This window comes from Elephantulus edwardii, unplaced genomic scaffold (assembly GCF_000299155.1).
Source record: "Elephantulus edwardii isolate Elephantulus edwardi_28Jun2011 unplaced genomic scaffold, EleEdw1.0 scaffold00029, whole genome shotgun sequence".
Taxonomy (NCBI): domain Eukaryota; kingdom Metazoa; phylum Chordata; class Mammalia; order Macroscelidea; family Macroscelididae; genus Elephantulus; species Elephantulus edwardii.
In genome coordinates this window covers 12,533,571-12,551,504 of record NW_006399779.1, presented here as the reverse complement: position 1 = coordinate 12,551,504, position 17,934 = coordinate 12,533,571, and the positions used below count along the sequence as shown (strand labels likewise).

At 47.4% G+C, this 17,934-nt stretch overlaps 1 protein-coding gene across 1 annotated transcript in view; it reads left to right on the top strand.

The window, feature by feature from the left end:
• ABTB2 (ankyrin repeat and BTB (POZ) domain containing 2) overlaps positions 1-17,934 on the top strand; it is a 203,618-nt gene that overhangs the window by 140,234 nt on the left and 45,450 nt on the right. The window contains exons 2-3 of the mRNA XM_006883745.1: positions 7,255-7,401; positions 16,182-16,395. Of these exons, the coding sequence (XP_006883807.1) occupies positions 7,255-7,401; positions 16,182-16,395 (361 nt within the window). The remainder of the gene's footprint in view (positions 1-7,254; positions 7,402-16,181; positions 16,396-17,934) is intronic.

The following is a 17,934-nucleotide window of genomic DNA, read 5'->3' as shown; positions in this document are numbered from 1 at the left end:
CTGAGAATGGAAGCAGTTTTGAAGAGAGGGGGTGTGGGAGGCTGGGTTGTGTGGGCTATTTGGAAACTGTTCAGTGGGCCAATATAATTTTTATTTTCAGACACTTATGGGTGGAACTCCACCCAAGCTTTCAGCTCCTAAGAAAACTGGCAGAAGAGGCCATGCCAAGTTTTCTCAAAAGGGCAGTAAAACAGTAATATTCTGCATCCCATTTTTAATTTCAAAGTACAGAGGCTGGTGGGCTTGGTTAGAGGACAAGGAGCACGGGCCACACACTCCCACTCACATGTGTGTCTGGGCCCATGGAAATCCTTCTGCCCCAAAGACGACGTTTACAAGTCTGGGGAGAGTTCTGTTAATGGGTTGTTGAGTTCAGAGGACAGCTTGATGGCTTTTGGATAAATGGTCAGAAAAGTTGAACTGTAAAACTATTTTTGTTTCACAGAAAGAACATCATCTTTATATTTCATATCCTATGGGGGTGTCTTATGTACAGAATGCACAGTAAATAGTAATAATAGGGCCTATTCTACTGTCACTATCCAGAAGTTGCATTTGAGAAGGAAAGTACACTGCAGTGGTCTGCTTCCGTAAGGATTGTAGTTATTGTGTACCGTCGGAACCAACCCCTAGCTGACCCTCTGGCAGGTTTTCCGTGGCAGTTAGTCATATGGGAGGAGAGTGCCCATCCTGCTCCCGTGGAGCGCCTGGTGCATTGGAACCGTGTGCCTTCGGGATTACAGCGTAGCTTCTTGCCACTAGGCCACCAGTGCTCCCTGTAAAGATTATAGCCTTGGAAGCCCTAAGGGGCAGCTCTGCACGCTCTAGGGTCTCTGTGAGTTAGAAGCCACTGAACAGTAATGGGGTCTCTTCGTGATTAAGTATGCAGGGGTCATTTGAAGACAAGTCTAAGAACTGGAGACCTGGTGAAAAGCCACTAACTGGGCCCCCTATTTTACAGAGAAGTGAATGGATTCCCCATGGATTTGGCCTTTGAGTTCAGCCCTGCTTCTGAAAAGCCCACGTTCTGAAAGTCTGGTTGTCAATCCAGTGTGCAGGGTACCTGCTTCAGGCCGGGTGCTGGCTCAGGGAAGATTAGTGCCTGTGCAAGCTGAAACCCAGGTTGAATTCCTGGTTGGCATCCACTAGCGAGAAGGCGGGGCTGCCAGGGTTCGTTTTCTCGTTTAACTCAATGGCGCCACCTCTGGGCACTGGCGGAGAAGCCGCCTGGGAAGGAGAGTTGCCGTCCCCAGGACCGGGCCAGGTGCACAGCTTTCAGACCGTAATTTAGGAAAAAGCAAGACCAGGTGCTTTGCTTTTTTAACTCCATTGATTTCTTCGGGGGCTCTGGGACTTCTCCCAGTTTCCTGGCAGAATTATTCTCTAAATTTCTGGGGAAAGAAGAATATTCTCTATTCATATTTGTGGGAAAGAGTTGAGACTTCTCCATCAAAGTAACAATGACTCATTAAAGAGTATTAAGATGAACAGAGTACCCTGAGTGACATAAGTCAGTCATACAAAGACAGTAAGACCACTAATATAAAAATCTAAGGGAAGATTTACACACAGAACCAATCTGGGAGAGCTAACAGGGATGAGAAGGGAGCAAAAATTAATAGGCAAGTTAGGTGGAAGGAAAAGCAGAATACAGTAAGGGTTTGATGAGACATTATAATTCACTACATTCCTTAATTCTAATTAATATTCTAAAACAAGATGTGTGTGAAAATTAGAATAAGGAGTATCAAGCCAGAGTAACAACACGACTGGACTAAGAAATCATGGTCTGAACCGAGGTCATGGCAGTTACAGATTATTCAGATAGTTTGGCAGTGAAAACCACAGGCGAGTGGCTGGTTGGATCTGGGGGGAAGGAGAAGAGAGTTGATAAAGGTGACTCATAGGACTCTCCTTGGGCAGCTGGGTGGACCTGGTCCTGTGCTGGGGTGGGGGGCGGAGGGGGGGGGCAGTGGAAAGGCTTTAGGAAATGAGATCATGACTTCCGAGATAAAAAAGTTGGGCAATGTGAATGAGGAATGCTGGGCGATGAGAGATTGTGGTTGTGAGTGCACACAGAGATTGAGAAATGTAGGCTTCACATGCCATCAAGGGAGATTTGGGCGGAACTCTGCTTGCAGAGAAATGCTCCTTCTAGAAGACATGGGCAAAGGATGACAGTCAGTCTTAACTTCACACTGTTTCACGCACTGGAGCTCATTTCTCAGTACCGAGTGATGCCTGTGGATTTTCTCTGTAACTTTTTATAGAGTTTAACAAGGACATTTTGGGGCATCCATAGTAACAAATAAAGGGATAATGACATTCCAATATGATTTCTCTTCCCTCGTGGTTAAAATAAACAGTTGCCCCTTAGGATTTTGCTAAATATGGGGGGGAAATAGATGTCACTTTTTTTTCTTTGCTCTTTCCTCCTTTTGCTTTTAATCCTCTCTTTTAGAACAGCCTTTCTTGGGTCCATATCTTAAAGCTGGGAATTTGTGTAGAGAAAAGAAGGCACTGATGTGTTGAAAACATTTCAAGCAAATGTTTTCCATCTCCAATGAGAACTGCAAGGAAGACGCTTATGTGGGAGAGGGAAGAATTTAGGGCTGACATAAAGAAGACTTTCTCAAAAAGATTTGGAAGGCAGACTGTGGAATTGCATTCTGGGAAGATCAGAATAAAAGAGGCAGTGCTTGGTCAGTAGAATTTCATGGGATGCCTCCAGGGATCCTTGGCAAGAGGTGTCTGGAGCCGCATCAAAGCAGAGCATAGACATCAGTTTGAAATTCCTAATTTCCTTCATGGTAAGGTGCTGTGCTGCCAACCCAAAGGCACACAGTTCAAATCCACCAGCTGCTCCATGAGAGAAAAATGGGCAGTCGACTCCCATGCAATTTACTGCCTCTGCAAACCTGCTGGTAGACCAGCTGTGAATTTGTTCTGACTCAATGATACATAACAACAACCTGTCATCTCCCAAACCCAAACAGAAACCCTCTTCTCTCCATTCCTCTAGGTGCTTCCTTAAAGGACAAGGTGACCAAAGATAAAAGAGGGTCACATTTCGGCAGCTTGAGAATCAAGAGATGAAAATTCTAGCCCCAGTTCAGTTTCCGACTTTTGTTGGGCAAGTCTCTTAACTTTTTCAGGCCTGTTTCCTGATCTCTAAGATGACTAAGAATCATTCCTCATGGGTCTGGGGGGGGGGTTATTAAATGTGTTTCTAATGTATGTAAAATTATTATCTTGGTGCTTGGTACAGAGTAAGCACTCAATAAAAGTTAGCTATGGAAATTGTTATAATATTTGGTCAACCTACCTTGCTGGAAGAATAAATTAGTATGAAAAGTCTTTGAAAAGTAAAAGGTACTATGCAAAAGCTGTAGTGCTGTCTATTATTGTTATTAATAATAGACTTCTAATTATTTTTGTTACAGTATTTAGTGAGAGCCCCCTTGGGTGGTGATAACTAGGAAAATGGGAACTATTATTAATGGAGCTGCCAGCTCCTGTTACCAGATCCATTGACATAATATTTCTCCCTGGGAATCCGTTGACAAATCAGCTGAATTTCCCGTTCCCTTGCCCTGAGCACTGTAAATGTGATCCACATGACCCTGTGTTGTTTCTGTGGATTACTAATGGAGAGAAGGGTCCCTAGGCCTGTGTAGAAGCTCTCCCACTGGTCTGCTCTGCCGGTGGATTTTCCTTGTAGAGGGGTATCTTTCTCATTTTCCTTGTTTTCGTCCTTAGAGTCAGCTCTTCAAGTGTGTTTGGTTACTCAGCTGTGAGGGAGGGTTTCTGCCTTTGGGAGCAGGACTCCCAGCTGTGGAGAGGACTCCATTCTGCCCCCGCCTCCTCCCACAGAAACAAGCAAGAGGAAGTGCTTTGATGAGGCCACTATCGCCAAGTCAATTCCAGATGTGACAGGAGGGGAAGCTGGCATTCAAGAGGGTCGGTGGGACTCTGAGGAGCGGGCCTTGCCCACATCGCTGTAGCAACTCTGGGGCAGTGAGGCTGCATGGAGGAGAGGGTCGAGGAAGGGCATTAGCAATCCTCCAACATACTGACCTTTGATCTACAGAGTGCTCAAAGAATGCTGTACACAACTGGGCAGGAGGTGGGCCGCCGCGTGTGTTTGCCCCAAAAAAGAATATCATGCAAGGTTCAGCTGAGGTGTCCATGAGCAAAACAAGAAGTAATGATAACAGCTATGATTAGGCTACCAGGCCAATAAGCAACATCATAACAGATGGAGAAAAGATTGATATTGGCAAGGATTTCATCTTTACTTGGATCCACAATCAACACCCTTACTACCAGCAGTCAAGAAATCAAAATACATATCACATTGGGGAAGTCTGCTGTCCGGAACCTTCCCAAAATGCTAAAGAGCAATGCTGTCATTTTCATTACTGCCCTGGTCCAAGCCATGGTCTTCTCAGTTCTTCTCTATGCATCTGAAAGTTGTGACTAAGGATGACAAAAGAAGAATCAATGCCTTTGAGTTGTGGTGTTGGAGAAGAGTACTGAATATCCCGTGGACTGCCAAGAGAACAAATGGGTCTGTCCAGGAGAGGAGTAAGCCAGAGTGCTCTTTGGAAGCAAGGATGGTGAAACTTCATCTCCCATACTTTGTACATGTTGTTAGAAGGGACCAGACTTTGGAGAAAGACCTCATGCATGGAAAGGTGAAGTGCCAGCATAGGAGAGAAAGACCTTCAATGAGAGGGACTGACACTGTGACTATAGCAACGTGCTCATGTATGTCAGAGATGATGGAGAGAACAGCACGGAATAAGACAGGGTTCACATTGCTTGTTCTTAGGGTCACTATGAAGTGCAGTCAACTTGATGGTACAACAGCTTGGGTAGGCCTTGATGGTAGTTTCTGCATACCCTGGGCTTATAAAAGAGAGTCTCTGTAGTACAAATCATTTACACACATAGATTCTAATTGAAAGTTTGGAAGGAAGATCTGGCAATCAACTTCTGAAACAGCCAGCCATTGAAAACCCCATAGAACATGGTTCTGCTCTTACACACATGGGATGATCATTGGAATCAGCCCAACGTCCGCTGGTTAAGTGCACGTTCCAGAGCCAGTGACTCAGACTCTCTGAGCGACCAATGGGGTCTGAAAGGCTGGAACCTTTATAGAAGCAGACATCTTTTTGCTTTGGAGCAACTAGTGTGTTTGAACTACCGAGCTCTTGGTAAGCAGCCGAGTCCTTAACTACTCTGCCACCAGGGCACCTATGAGCGCAGCCCCACATCACAATATCTGAAATAGGAACCGCACTACCCACATCACACTTACTGAGTGAGTGTAAATAAAACTGACAATCTCAAGATGTAGTAAAATAGCAGCCATGACAGAACGCTGTCTGAGCCACATAGTGGTCTAAGCATTTATAGCCAGCAATTCGGCGGATCCTCCCAGCTGTCTTATGAGTGAGGTGCTTTAATCATCTCTTCAACGCATGAGGAAACTGAGGCACATTATTAGTGTTATGTGCCACTGGGTGTATTCTGACATCTGTTGTTCCTATTGTTGCTAAAACCCTCCTGTGCCAGGCAGGAAATCCGAACCTACATCTCCCCATATCACAGGGCCTCTCCCTTAGGTCCAGGAATTTTAAGAGGTTTCCTCAAATGTGATAAGTTAAATTCCTGTGGGTCTTTTTTTTCTTTTTTAAGAATAAATGCTTTGAAGGTGGGGGTTGGACAAAGTAAGTGCATTGATCTAAGAAAGAACAGTTACCAAAAGTTAGAAATTGCTGTCTTGGGTTCTTATTATAACCCAAATCCTGTGACCACATGCTTTAAGATCTAGCTTGTCATTTTAAAACGGTCTGATTTTGCTTTTCTGGTGCTTTCTAAGAAGCCACACAGCGAGATGGAGAAACATACGAGCTGTTACCCTCTGGGGCTGGTTCTGACAGTTCTGCACCTGTGTTGTTGAAGTGTTAATGAAAAGCACTAATTGGACTTGGCCAGGGGCTGGGACACTTCTTGGAGTGAGAAGGCTGCATCCCTTTCTCCATCGCCCCCCCCCTTTCTTATCACGAAAGGGGAGAGGGAACAACACAGGGAAGGGAGAGCCTCTGAGGATTCAATGACCCCGTGGGTTGGCAAGATGGATATTTCTGTCTGCCCCCACCAGCTCCCTAGAGACAAAGCCTCTTTGTGACCCAGAACCAGAGTGCCTAGGCTGAGTCAGACACTGAATATTCATTGCATGAAGAAGTGGATGCATGAATGAAGGAATGAAGCCTTTCTTGTATTGCCCCATGAGCTCAAGTAGTCAAGTTCCTTGTGCAGATCCGAAGAGAAGCCATCTCAGTGCTGTCATCCTGAAACTTGCTGTCTTTGATTAGTATCCTGATCTCTAGATATGTATCCTTGTAGGTGCAGTAACTCTTAAACTGTGTTTGCAGGAGTGTAGTAATCCCTGTATGAAGAAACATTCATTTCTCATCCATTTTTTCATTCACTTCATGAAGAACATTTAGGCTGCCCCACACCTTCATGGTTTGTTTTTTTTTAAAATAAAATATTTCTTTTACACTGGTTTACTTACAAAGTTCATATACATTGTTTTTCACACTGATCTTTCTCATTTCCTTTACTCACCCCTCCCTCCACCCATCAAATTGTGTGACACTATGATTAACCAACCCCCACCCCACCCCCACCCATCCGCATCCTTCTGCTTCCCTCCCCCCCTCTTGGATCTTCATACATGTTCTACTATAATGGTCTTACACAGTATTTGTCCTTACTGGACTGAGTTAGTTCACTTAGCATAATGCTCTCTAGTCCCTCCCAAATTAGGTGTGAGTTACAAAATCATTGCTCCTGCGTGCTGTATAGTATTCCGTCGTGTGCATGTACTGTAATTTCTCAATCCATTCGATTGTGATTGGACATTTGGGCTGTTTTTTTTTTTTATAGTGCCTGGAATATGGTCATTGCTTAATAAATATTCTTGAATAAAATAGAGGAAAGGAGGGTTGGAGGAAGGAGGGAAAGAAAGTTAGTTATTTCTACTTGGTAAAAACCACAGTTCCAACAGCAAACACCCTTATGACTCTGGGTGCATAGCACCATCCAGCCATAAAGTTCCCTGTCCATATCCTGCTCTCCCAAGTGCAGGGAGCAGGCCTGAGACCTGGCCACCTCAGGCTGAGGTCTGTGAAGCGTTTCCACACTCCTGAGTGTGACCTGTCCACTTTGTTTCCCCAGGTGTCCTCTCCCTCCCCGCCTACTTCAGCCCCTACAATGGTGGATCCCTGGGCCACGACGAGCGGGCCGATGCCTACGCCCAGCTGGAGCTCCGGACCCTGGAGCAGTCTCTCCTGGCCACCTGTGTGGGAAGCATCTCAGAGCTGAGTAAGTGGGGGCAAGAGGAAAGGTGGGCAAGGGCTGACCTTCCGCGTTCTAATCTCCTCCTCTTCGTCCTCACTCTTGCCTGCCATCGAGGCCAGAGGTTGTCAGCTGGGGGCCCACAGATGGGTATGGTCTGGCTGTCCTGTTGAATTTATCCCAAGCAAATCTGAATCCCTGGTGTCTCTTGAAAAAGGCCTAGGATGGTTGTGCCTCATTTTTCTGAGGTAGCCGCCGGTGGGAGCAAGGAGAGTGAAGTGGACTGGAATAAATGTCACGCTTCGGAAGATCAGTGTGCCTCGGATCCTGTTCTCTGATGTCTGTTCTCCCTCGTTCCTTTGTTTCCCTGCCTGGTCATTACTGGTTAGCCAGGTGCCATCCATTCGGTTCATAGCAGCCCGGTGTGTGGCAAAGTGGAACAATGCCCCGTACGGTTTTCAGTGGCTGAGTTTTAAGGAATCGGCTGGAAGGCCTTTCTTCCAAGGCCCTTCTGAGTAGACAGACCTCCAGCTTTTCCATTAGCAGCTGAGTGTGTGGACTGTGACACCCAGGGTCTCCACCTGCGTTTACAGTCAAAACGCCTTTGAAAGAAATCACCCCTGAAACCTTAGTCTAGAAAAAAGAGATAAAAGGAGAACTACCCTGGCTAGGAGAGGGCATGGTCTGGGGGTCCTGTCCCTCGGCATTGCCAAGCCCTGGACCTGCATGGACCTGGTGTTTCCTGGGACCTCAGGGGCCTGTGGAACACAGTGGGAAATTATTAGTCTAGGACATTACTACTTAACAGCTGCATCATGCATGTCATGTTGTTGTTGCTGCTGCTGGAAGAAGACACCATTTAGATGACTTCTGCTCAGAGTGACTCTGTGCAACAGGTTGTGGCTCTCTCCAATCCTGTGCAGTAGAGTCCCTCCTGCGGTCAAGCCCATTGTAGCATTAGTCCCTCTCATTGAGGCTCTTTCCCTCTCCGTTGCTGACCCTGTACTTTTCTAAGCCTGATGTCCTTTTCCAGGAACTGGCCCTTTCTGATAATACGCCTAAAGTCCATGAGACAAAGTCTCACCATCCTAGCCTCTAAGGAGCACCTGTGAGCCCTTCCTCCACGACAGATCTGTTTGTTCTTTTGGCAGTTCATGAGATACTCAGTACTCTTCACCAAGACCACAAATCGAAGATATCAGTTCTTCAGTCTTCTAACTCAGGGCATATGAAGCAATTGAAAATGCTGTGACTTGGGTGAGGCATACCTTACTCTTTAAAGTGATGTCCTTTCTCTTTAGCACTTTAACAAAGTCCTTGGCAATAGATTGTCCCAGTGCAATACGTAGTTTGAATTTCTGACCACTGTTTCCACAAGTGTTGTTTGTGGATGCAAGTAAAATGGAATCCACCTTCCCTGTTTTCTCGGTAGATCACTCCTCACACTCTGCCTTCCTGGTTCCCCCTCATTCCATCACGAGCCCACCTGGTGGGAGGACAGAGCACACAGAGCGGGGAGAAGTGGAGTGTCACTCTGCAGTGGCCCCTCTTCATTGGCAACTTCTTGGCCTGAACAGTGTCATCAGCCTTTCTGTTTCTTCAGGACTTATCTTCCTCTCTCCCCCTTCTTCCTCTCCCTTTCCAGGATAGGATCAGAGGGTGGCTAGTTCAGGAGGATAACTGATGCCTTTGCATTGTGGTGTTAGAGAAGAATATAGACGATCCCGTGGACCATGAACTGCCAAAAGAGCAGCTAACCTGTGTCTTAGGAAGAATGCACCCAGAGTGCTCCCTAGAGGCCAGGGAGGTGAAACCTTTCTCACGTATGTTTGGCATGTTGTTAGCAGAGGACAGTCATTGGAAAAAGACAGCATGCATGGAAAGGTCAAGAATTAGCAAAGGAGAGGAAGACCCCCAACAAGGTGAATCGCCATACTGACTATATCATGGGCTCAAGTGGGTTAGAGATGATGATGGAACAGGACAGGGCAAGGTTTGGGTCTTATTCATGGGGTTGCTGTGAGTCTAAATCAACTTGACAGCACCTGACAGTAACAACAGTTCAAGGCAACAGAGCCATTCTATTTAAGGACATAGAGGGAGGGTGGGGTCTCCTGGCTGCTGTGTCTCAGTTGGGACCTGCATGGCTGGTCACCTGGGTCACCAGCCTCCTGTGACGAAGCCTGCAGGGGCTGAATTCAGGTGTGGCTTGGTTTCGGTTCCTCACACCTGTTCTCTTAGACCCTACAAAAAAGTCTGGCATTTCCTTGATTTCCTTGATGCTGTCAGCCTTGAGGATTGAGGAACATGGAACACCCTGAGTCTTCAACGCCCTGGTTTTATGGTGCTTTTTGGTCATTGATTGAACACCAACTATGCATAGCACACTGGAGGTATGGTGTTCTTATTATCTGTTCATTCCTCAGCACGATTCAGTGGGGTGTGTCCTAATGAGGAAACTGAGGCTGAGAGTACAAAGGTGATTTTCCCTAAATCAGAGCCAGGCCTAGATTCCTGAAGTGTCTGGCTTTGGTAGCCATACTTTAATTGCCATGGACTTCCTAGTCTGACCACCAGCCTCTCAGGACGGGAGAGGCCATGATGGGAGTCTGGTCTTTGCCTTTTCTCTTGGTTACCTCTTTGCCTGTTATGGTCCACAACCCAGCACCAGGGAAACTATCTCAGAACTGAAGACATTCATTCCAGAGAATTCTCACCTTTCCACTAAGACCAGGAACCACGTCCTGTTGACTTTACCCTCCACAGCTCCCAGAGCTCCCGTTTGCCCTGTTCACCCTGCTCCAACTTTGCCAAGCCCTGGCTGTGTCAGACATATTGGATCAAGTGACTTCCCTGATCAACACCCCGCTCCTCCCTCAGTCAGTTTACTCAGTAAATCCCCAGATCCTCACCTGGCCTGAGTTCTAATATATGGTCTGGTGTCAGTGGCTACCATTCTTGTTGATCACACTTCAGCCACTCCAGCCCCCTGACCAAGGCCATTCCTGCTTCACACAGGGCCTTTGCACTAGCTGTCCCCACTGCCTGTGACACCCACCACCACCAGAACCTCAGATACCCCAAATCCATTGCTCCTTCATGTTCTTTCTTTAAGTCTCTGACCAGATGACACTTTCTCAGATAAGACTTTCCTGTCTAAATGAGCAGTCCCCCCTCATAACTGTCTCTCACATTTGAGCTTTGATTTTGTTTAAAGTGTTAATTATCCCTTGACATTTATTAAGTATGTTGTTAGGTGCCGTCAAGTCATAGACAACTCATAGCAACCCTATGAACGAAAGGCCTGAGCACTGTTCATAGTTTCTGGAGGCAAGCCATTTTGGAAGTGGATGCCACTCCTGCTTCCAAGCTTGTTTTAATCAGGAAGTTCTACCAAACACTGCCCACCATGGGTAACCGTTATCACATTTGGTACATCAGGGTCACAGTGTTTATAGCATATCTTTATAAATAGTTTATCATCTCTCCTCTAAGTGGGAAAAACTTGAGAGAATAGAGACTTGATCTGTTTTGTCCACTGCTGTATCCCAGGGTGTAGAATAGTGTGTTGCACATAGTGTGTGTGTGTGTGTGTGTGTGTGTGTGTGTGTGTGTGTGTGTGTGTGTGTAGCAGTGAACTCTAACCCACTCAATGAGGATCTCCTAAACCTCTCTAGGATGGTCCACGTCCTGACCAGTCTCTTACTGAGGCCAAGAGAAGCAACCTGTTAGCATCTTTTCACAGACAACAAAGCAGGCCGCATCCTGTGCCGGTTGTCCCAGCTCCCTCCCTCTGAAACCAGAGTTTTCACTAACCCACAAAGGAGGGAGGAGAAAGAGGTGGAGGCAGAGATTGCAAGTTTTCCTCCCTGAGACTAAAGAGCTTAATGAGGTTAGCATACTTGGCACTGGGTTCTTGATTCTGTAGAGTTCACCCAGTTTTCCCTTGCATTAACTCCGTAGACTTGGTCAGGACCAGCCCGCTGGGTCGGTTCAGAAGTTTCACTCTGGTATCAGGTCCAGCTGCAGAGGGTGCTGGGAGGCTGATGTGGCCCTCTGGCCCTTTTTACCTTGAACATCGAAAGGGAGGGAATAAGAAATGAAACCCTTCTTTCCAAGGTGACCAGATGTTGGAAGCCTCACATTGAAGACAGCATGGGAAGTGAAGAGTCTTGCCTGCTGTTTTTATTTGATGGCCCGTAATGAGGTTAGGAAAGAGCAGGGTGAAACTGCTGCACCTCTCATCAGGCCTTCCACGGATAACAAGGGGAAGGGCTTGTTTTTCCATGCCTGGTGGGTGGTTCTGGGCTGCAGAAGTTTCATCCAGGCTCAGGAACAGTGGCGCCTCAGGTACAAGGCAGTTGCAGAGGAACCTGTGTTAATCCACGTGGGACTGTGGGGATTCAGAACTCCCAGTCAGCTGTGGATGGAAACTTAAATAAAATGCAATAAAAGTAAATTCTAGAAAAACAAAAGAAAAGACATGGAAAGTGTTAGGCCAGTTTTTAGTATTAGATGAAAACAAACAAACAAAAAGTCACTGTTCAGCTCATTCTTTCTCATAGTGACGCTGAGAACAGACTGGTGGTGCCGTTAGTGATTGTTACATTGAGTCAGAACCGACGCATAACTGATTCTCGAGCAGGGTTTCAGGGGCTGTATATTGCATGAGAGGAGAAGGCTGTCATCTCTGTAGAAGCAGACTACCAGGTCTCTCTGTCACTGAGCTGCTGGTGGGTTCAAAACACCAACCTCTGATTAGCAGTCAAGCATTCAGCCACTGTGCCACCAGGGCTCCTTCCAGTTAGACTTTCTAGGTTGGAATAGAGAAATGTAAAATTACTGTGTCCACCTGCTCGGAATAGTTTTTAAAGCTCATTCTCTACATCTGAGGAGCTCAGTGGTGCAGTGATTAATGGACAGCTGCTTTCTGAAAGCTTTGCCGTTCTAGTGCACCGCAGCGTACCTCAGAAGAAAGGCCTGGCGATATCCTTGTGGTGAACCCTATACAACACCAGTCTGCTCTGACACCCGTGGGGTCTCGGTGAATCAGCATCAGCGAGGTCTCCATGTCTGATCTGAACTTGGTGGAAAGCAGCAGCAGTCAGCGCACGGGCCCATCCTCCTGTGAATGGCAGTACGTGGCGTCAAGGACATGCCCCTGAGAAACGGGGCCCCAGTTTCAAGACCTGGATAGTCCACTTACTAGTTGTGCAACTGGGACGGGTCTTTTGACTTTTGCGAGCCTGTTTACTCATTTGTGGGAAACACAATCTCTCTCTTAGGGTGGCTGTAAAGATTATATGAAATTTTACCTATCTTTTCATTCTATCATGAAGCCTAAGGAAATGTAAGGTGGCAAGGAAGAAATACCACCTAAGAAGAGTTTCTTTGGGGGTAAAACAGAGCGATGTTAATTTCTAGACAAATATCAGGGTTGTCCACAGGTCCTGTCTTTGGGGCCTGCTGGCATAGTGGATAAAGTGTTCGACTGCCAACCAAAAAATTGCTGGTTCAAATCCACCAGCAGCTCCTTAGGAGAAAGATGGACTGTCATTTCCTGTAAAGATTTAAGCCTCAGAAACCTGGTGAAGGGTGTCTCTGAGTCGGGTTGGACTTGATGGCTGTTTGGTTTGGGGTTGCTGAATGACAGAAGGGCCTGGACCTAGAGACTCGAGTCTCCCAACTGCTGCTCTGTTTCTTTAAGACACCCCTGGCCCTGACCTCTTCGGAGTTTCTTCTCCATTTCCTTGCTTGCTTTCTGGGTAAAGATGTATGTAATGCCAAAGGGTTCTGCTCCAACAACAATGAAACAACAATAAAAATAATGAATGGGAATGACTCCTACCTTGAGCCTTTGAAATGATATTTCAACAAGAGTTTTCTTTGATGCTATCACAGTCTGTTTCACTTCTCCTCCTTGCGGTCCTGCCAAGCATTCTAGCACCGAACCTGGAGAAAGAAGCAGAGCCAGGTTTCAGCTCATTGCAGCGCCTCACCCAGCTGCCGTGAGACTGCTCACCCTAGTGATTGCTGATGCCAGTCTCTACCACCCAGGAGCTCGGAGGGCAGGGCTGAGATCTGGCATTTCAGGGCTGAGTTACCTCCCATCCTGGGAAGTAGGGGACAGTGCCTGCCTGCAGGCAGAGGTCGTATATAAATGAACTCATGCCTGTGGGATCAAATAATATTAATAATAACAGTAACATGAATAACGTTATGTTTAGCCTTTACTGAGCACATACTCTATGCCAAACACTCTGTTAAGTGCTTTGCAGCTACCATTTCCTTGAATCCTCAAAGCCTGTAGAGTAGAATAAATGTCATTGTTTCCATTTTATGGTTAAGGAAACCACTGCTCAGATAACATGTGTAAGGAAGTCTCAGAGCCACGGTTTGGAGCCAGACCTGTGGACTCGGAAATCCCATGCTCTTAACCACTTGACTTGTTAGGTGCCGTCGAGTCACCACTGACGCAGTGACTGTATGTCCAGAGAGCAAATCCTGCCCGGTCCAGCACCATCCTCAGAGTCGTTGCTGTGCTGAAGCCCTTGCTGCAGTGACCAGGCCACTTTCTCTCGTTGAAGGTCTTCCTCACTTTTGCTAACCCTCGACTCAGGCGGGCATGATGCTTTTCTTTGGGGACTGGTCCTTCCTAAAGTCATTAGGGCCATTTTACCCAGTGACCCTCAATCTAACTGGGCCTTAAAATCACTGGAAGCTCATGTATAAAATACAGATGCCCTGGTGCTGCCCCAGATAGGGGGAATGGGAAGTGTTGAGGCTGGGACCCAGGGTGCCTCCCTAGTTGGCTGGGGAGGACATGCCAGCAGCTGAGTCAGGAGTGTGGAGGACAGACATGAGGACCCGGGGATCTGAGGAGGCAGGAAGGCCCTTTCCAGTGGCGTCCTCCAGTCACAGTGATGCTGTGTTCACTTTGCTTGGGAACCCAGCGTAACCACCGTGGCTGTCATTGGAGTGCTTGGCAGCCCTCAATCAGACCTCAGTCACTGATTGTTAGTTGAGCATTTATCTGTTTCACAACAGACCCTGTGAGGGTTCTGGGGACACACAAAATAGAGCACACGGACCCCAAACCAGACTCAGGGAAGCTGCACTAAAAAGGTTAGTGGGCTAAATGAATTAATTGGTTCGGCTATGCATTAAAAGCTATTTCACCGGCCAGGATACAGCCTACCAATTCCTCCCACTTTGAGCTAACTCCAGAGGCTTTCTGTGGAAGGGACCGAGGGCCTGCCCCGGGTTGGGGTGAAGTGGCCCCCACCCTAGTTCTGAGCGGAGGATGGAGGTGCCACAGGTGCCTGGGGTTAGTCCAGCCCATTCTTTCTCAGCATTGTGGCCTCACACAATGGTGGGACGTTTCCTGTTCTAACTGGGGTCAGGAATATTGAAAAGACATGACTTGAGCAGAAGCACAACACAGGATATGGGACCTTGAGGACCCCACAGACTTCAAAAGGGAAGGGCAGCAGTCCGGTCAGTAGTTAAGTTTATGAGCTTTGGAGTCACAGGACCTGGATTCAAAAATATCCCCAGCCTCCCGGCTTCCATCTGCTAGCCTCACCGTCCTGGCTGGTTACTTCGACCTGTGTCTGTGGTGGCACCCGGGGCCCAGAGAACTGCCTGAGTTCACTAAATACTTGTTAAATGAGCTTCTGTTTCCTTTTCTATACAATTAAGGATAATAAAGGGGCAAGTAGAGAATCAGCAAAAGACAGGAAGACCCTCGATGAGATCTATTGACACTGGAACTGCAAAAATTGGCATGAGTATGGCAGAGACCTTGAGACTGGCGCAGGACAGAGCGATGTTTCAGTCAGTTCATAGGCTCTTGAAGAACTTCATTGGCTCAGTGGTGCCTCCACAGTTTTCAGAAGAAACAACAGATTTTCGGAGGGAACCCTGATGGTGTGGGGTTGCTAACTGATAGATGGCCGCTGAGTCAGAATCGATGCAGTGGGTTTGGTTTGAGTCTGAGGCTGTCAGAGGCAGGGACGAAATTCTTGCCTTCCACGCAGGGGCACGGACCCCTCACACACAGCAACCACCCACCTGTCAATGGGAGCTTGCAATGCTGAGCAGGCTTCAGCAGACCTTCCAGACTAGAAAGAAAGGCCTGGCGGTCTACGGCAGAAACCAGCCGATGACAACCCTATGGCTCTCAGGGATCTAGTCCACACAGGTGGCGGGGTGGATATGCAGGACCAGGCAGTGGGATCACCTGACGGCAGCTAACAACAACAGGCTTGTAAGGATTAAATAAACCTCTCTCTGATAAGTGGAGTTAATGGTACATAGTGGACACTCGGCACACAGTGGTGGTTGTGATTAAGGCAATACAGATGAACTTTCTCTGCTAAAAAGAACTGGGGACTTTGCTCATGGGGGCAGTGGACACTCCTCAGGCTTGGCCGACTCCTCCGAGGCTGAGAAGAGATGGCCTGAGACTGCCATGGTCAGAGCACTGGGGGAAGGCCCACGGGGGTGGTGGAGAGAGTGATGTTGAAAAAGAAACCACATTAGCATACATTCTGGCAGAGACCAGCCCTGCCAAGTGTTTAATTCAGCTGTTAAATCAAGACTGGAAATGAAAGGGAAACTAAATTGCTGTTGTGTGTCTAGGTGACAGTTTCAACCTCCGCCTGTTGGCTCCAGGGTAAACAGTAATTAAGTGAGAAGGGAGCTAGCTCTCCTTAGCTCCAGGAATCCGTGGAGGAGTGTGGGCTCTGCATTCAGACTCTGTTTCCACTTACTTTTCGCTCCCTCTGTGTCTGTCCCCCTCCCAGGTGACCTGGTCTCCCGCGCCATGCACCACATGCAGGGACGTCGCCCCCTTTGTCCAGGCACCAGCCCTGCCCGCCAGGCCCGCCAGCCACCACAGCCCATCACCTGGTCCCCAGACGCCCTCCACACGCTCTACTACTTCCTGCGGTGTCCACAGATGGAATCCATGGAGAACCCCAACCTGGACCCCCCAAGAATGACTCTGAACAATGAACGGTAGGCACCCTCCCAGCACTGAGCACCAGGCAGAGCGTGCTGCCTGTGTATGTTGATTGACTGAATGACCAACAAGGTGTGACAAGAGCCCTGGGGTCTGAGTGAGCCCTAAGCAGGGCTACAGATCTGTGAAGAGATGACTTGACACTGGCTTGTGCTGAGAATCTGATGATGAGGGCCTGGCCCTGTGGGCGGAGGGGTTCTTCATGGTGGGCTGATGTGGAGCAGGGCCATTGAGGCAGAGGTAGTTCTTGAGACTCCATCATGTTTTGCCAGCCCTCACACTCACTAGAGGGGCCTCTCTGGAATCCAGTTGTACCTTTTCTAAACTGAGGTGTTGACCAGGCCTGGGAAGGCAATAGTGAGAATTGAGTGGATTAGTACTCCGAGGAAAAGCTCTTAGGACAGTGGCTGGCTGGTAACCAAGCCTTTGAACTGGCTGTTCTCAGCTCAGCCATGGCCAATGAAGCAAACTGAAATGGATCCAAATCTATAAATGTGCATGTCCTGGAACAGTGACCAGAATGGGAAAAATTATAGGTTAAATCATGATGAGTGGAGAAAAGGTTGTATCTGTAAATTATTTCACTTGACCTGGATCCACAATCAAAACTAAGAAAATAAAGCCTTTTTTTTCTTTATAAAAAATTACAGGTTGAAGTACACTACTAGAAGCCTACTCTCCCTCCTAGAAAATAAAGACAGCGTGAGCATTGCATAGCAACCCAGTCTCTTAACTAGAAGAGTCAGAAATCACGGCTCCTGCTTTCCACAGTCCTTGTGATAATCTAGTCTCTTGTGTCAGGCTCCTGAAAGGGCTTTCTGTGCCTTTTCCAAGACTCTCAACCCTAGGTTTTGAACTGTAATTTTTCCCATTCATGTAATCTTTCTGATATACTCATATTTTACCAATTCTAGTCTGTTACAGTTTTGCAGCATCAACTATGACCAGGTGGGTACAAACCAGTTGTAACTGGCCTCCCATCAGTGGTTGTTGTCTCCTCTTTAAATGACAGTGATGTCATGGTTGTCATTGTCATTGTCATTGTTAGAGAGCTTAGTCATGTTTTACCTCATCCACTCGCTTATGGATAAGGATATTAGGCCCTGACAGGTTGTCTAAGTGATGGAGCAGCCCTAAAACCCAGGCCTTCTGGCCACTGTTCTAATGTTCTTTCCAAAGGAGCCCAGGTGGAAGCAGGGCTGCCAAGAACAGATGTGAGGTTGTGCACAGCACAAGTTAATCTAATGGGGGGCCCAAGTCAGGACTGTTCGCTATGCCATCTGTACTCAGGGTCTTTTCAGCCTGAGGACTAGATGGCTTTTCTAACTGATCTACTCAGAAGGCCTATACCCATGCACACATTTCTCATTTAATGTATACCATCCCCGGAAGTAGGTGCTCTTTGCAGCCCATCATATAGAGGAGGAAGTGGAAGCACAGAGAGGTTCATTTACTTGCCAAGATCACACAAGCTTTGCTTTTAAACCACTAGACCATACTGCCAGCCATTAAAAAAAAATACCAAAAGCGGGGGC